The 3,156-nt window shown below is 47.8% G+C and overlaps 1 protein-coding gene across 1 annotated transcript; it reads left to right on the forward strand.

The window, feature by feature from the left end:
- The first annotated feature begins 984 nt into the window (after positions 1 to 984).
- Positions 985 to 2,828, forward strand: LOC119345043. The gene is made up of 2 exons (XM_037615280.1): positions 985 to 2,132; positions 2,704 to 2,828. The coding sequence occupies exons 1-2, from the start codon at positions 1,082 to 1,084 to the stop codon at positions 2,814 to 2,816; spliced, it is 1,164 nt and encodes a 387-aa protein (XP_037471177.1). The 5' UTR covers positions 985 to 1,081; the 3' UTR covers positions 2,817 to 2,828.
- The last annotated feature ends 328 nt before the right edge of the window (positions 2,829 to 3,156 follow it).

Genomic DNA, 3,156 nt, shown 5'->3' on the forward strand with positions numbered 1-3,156 from the left:
CGAGATTTCGAGAGGAAAATCACATCCGCTCTCACTCGCCCCTTGAGGTCTAGGAGCTCTCAAATTGCCATGGTGGAGTACCATGACCATTCATATCATGGTTTTCATTGCTCTCGGCGGTACCCCTTGAGGGAGCCTTCTGATTCAAAGGTTGAACTTGCACTGGTACTATCTACTACCACTCCAACAGTTCCGTTAAATTTATTTTAGTTTGCGCTTTTCTAGAGGGGTTCCCCCAAGGTATGTCCCCTTCTTCTGTCCCTCGTCAAACTGATCCACCATAGCTGCCACAATAGTGTTTTTATCAACATGAACAGTGGTGCCTTCAGTAGTTGGAAGGGTGTATTGTATTGCTGGGTCACCATTCTCGTTTGAACTAGAATTCTCAGCAGCTCTCTTTCCCAAAATATTTCATCGTGCATTGTAACATCTTGTCTCCCATTACCATCATTTCTAGCATCCAAATTACGTGCATTATTCAAAGCATCATAATTATTATTCCGCTACAGCCCATTAAACCGCCAGCTACTAACAGGAATTACGTCAACACCCATAACCATAAGCCCTTGCCCGCGGCCTGTATCTTCAATTCCCGCGCCTCTACCTCTTTCGGTGAATCCACCGAAGTTTCCATCAGAAGCTTGTACACCTTCAGGACCATGACCACCACTTCCTCGACCTCTGCATCTGCCCACATCTCGTAGGATAAAATTACCCCACTCAAGACATGCCTTGTCATGTTCGCCGTCGCCTAGCAGACCGCAGTTGCCACCAAAGATAGGAAGTTTTTCATACTTCACTTGGTACCACACCTTCTCTTCCCCTTTTGTAATGGATACAAACTTTATAATCTTCTCGTTAACATTCATTTTAGCTCGCAAGGATTTGATTTGGACCTCGAGAATTTCTAAACACAGTTGATAATTTGATTTGCACCTCCAGAATTTCTCCCATGGATCTACACATCCCGTAATTATCTGATCATGCAACAATTGTCTATTAGCATATACACATCCCGTAATTATCTCAAGAATCACTCACACTCACAGCCCGCACCAACTGAGCACAGCCGGAGGGCCAGATGACGACGGCCAGCTTTCTCCGCCGCCTCCTCCGCAGATCGCCGCCGGCGCCAGAGCAGAAAGGCAAAGATCCCCTCGTATGCAGGCCCCCCTTCCTCCCGCGCGCCTCCGTGGTATGCACTTGCTTGCGCCGCCGCGGCCCTCCCCTCGGTTTCTTCATCGACCACGTCGGCGACAGCATCACCTTCGAGCCAGCTCCGGGCGCGCCCTACCGCCTCCCCCGCGGACTCTTCTCCTTGGAGCTCGACGGCTGCTACATGACCCTAGGATGGCGCCACGGCCTCGGGCTCTTCTTCCACAAGATCCGGTTCGAGGTCCTGGTGTGGGATCCCGTCGCCGGCCACCAGCACCTCCTGGCCGTTCCCCCGGATTTCGAGTTCCAGGGGGCCAAGGGTGATATCAGCGGGGCGGTGCTTCGCGCCGCCGGAGACGTCGGCCACTTCCGGGTGGTCTTGGTAGGCAGCAACGGGAAGCAGCCTAGGACAGGGCTCGCCTGCGTTTACTCGTCGGAGACCGGCGTGTGGGGTGACTGCGTCTCAACGCCGCTTCCATCCGAGGGTTTGTTCATTTTCAGGTCCAACCCCGCTGTGCTGGCAGGGGATTGCCTTCACTGGTCGCTTACCATGGCGGGTTCGAGAAGTATCCTCAAGTTTGATTTGAACAGGAAGAGCCTAGATCTGAGGCTGCTGCCGGGGGATTATTATACCCCGCTCAGTCCTGTCAAATGCGCGGTTATGCGAGCAGAGGGTGGTGAGATGGGTTTCCTCTTCTTATACGGCTTTATCGCCCAATTATGGAGTCTGAAGCCCTACCGCGATGGTGTCGAAATATGGACGCCAGGGAGAAGTATTGAACTGGACAAGTTACTTGGGCTAAATCCAGAGAAAGATCCCCCACAGGTGATAGGGTATGCCGAGGAAAACAATGTGGTGTTCTTCTGGACAGTTGTTGGTGTCTTCATGGTCCATCTCGAGTCATGGCGGTTCAACAAGCTCTCTAAGACTAGCATCCATTCTTGGTACCATCCATTTGAAATTGCCTATACTCCAGGTACTAGCATGCGTTTACACTGTGGATATGGCAAAACAGAGTTAATTTTTGGTTACATGTTGTTCACATTCTTCCGTGTGAAGTTAACGACTTTAAGTAGTTGTCATCCTCATAGCACATAGCTGCAGTGCAGTGTTTGTTTCAAGATGAGATACATAGCATTTTGAAGTTGATGACAACTAATATTAAAATTTTAAAGTTAGCCTGAACCAACTGCAATGTCAAATAGTAGCTCAATTGGCACATTTGGAAGCTTAACAGCTAGTTATATTTCTGTATATCAATATTGTTATATCTCTGCTGATCTTGCTAATAATCTGAAATCCATAACAGCGACTTGGTATGCAATTTACAAATAATTGTCCATTATCACTTGCAGTAGAGTCCTGTTGCAAGTGACAACTGATAAGTTCATTTATACCGCGAAAAAATTCAATAAATGGAGTTCATTTCATCGTTTCAAATTACAGCTGCGAGTTTATGTTAATATCTAGTTGCTGCCTCCTTGTATCTATTTGGGGTTTTCTTTGGAAAGTCATTGGTTGTTTGAATTCTTATGTTTGTAAAACAGGCATTGCTGGTGGACACGATGGAGCTAAAGTTGTGACTTGTGAGCCGTTGGTGGATGACACGATGGGCACGACGACACACAAAACAATTGTTCAGTTAGATATGCTATTGTGATGTATCGGTTGAGCAGGTAAGCTTATCTGCGGCATGCAAGTTCAGGTGTCTGAACTGTTTAACGAAAATGTGTCACCTTCATTGTTAATAGTAACATTTCTCGGTTACCAAAGTTTCAAGAGATCATTTTCTCTAAAATACCTTGCTCAACTATTGCCCACCTAGCAACCTCCCATCATGCTTTCATGTATCGCTTCCTCATGGATATTTTCTCAAGGCCCTGCTTTCTCAACAGTTTTCCATTACCTTCGCCATGCCTTGAGCTAGCTTGGCGGGGAATTTACGCATGTTCTACACCCCCCCCCCCACCCCGCTTGGGCTGGATTCTCTTTTGCCTTTT

Source organism: Triticum dicoccoides, unplaced genomic scaffold (assembly GCF_002162155.2).
Source record: "Triticum dicoccoides isolate Atlit2015 ecotype Zavitan unplaced genomic scaffold, WEW_v2.0 scaffold200548, whole genome shotgun sequence".
Lineage (NCBI taxonomy): Eukaryota > Viridiplantae > Streptophyta > Magnoliopsida > Poales > Poaceae > Triticum > Triticum dicoccoides.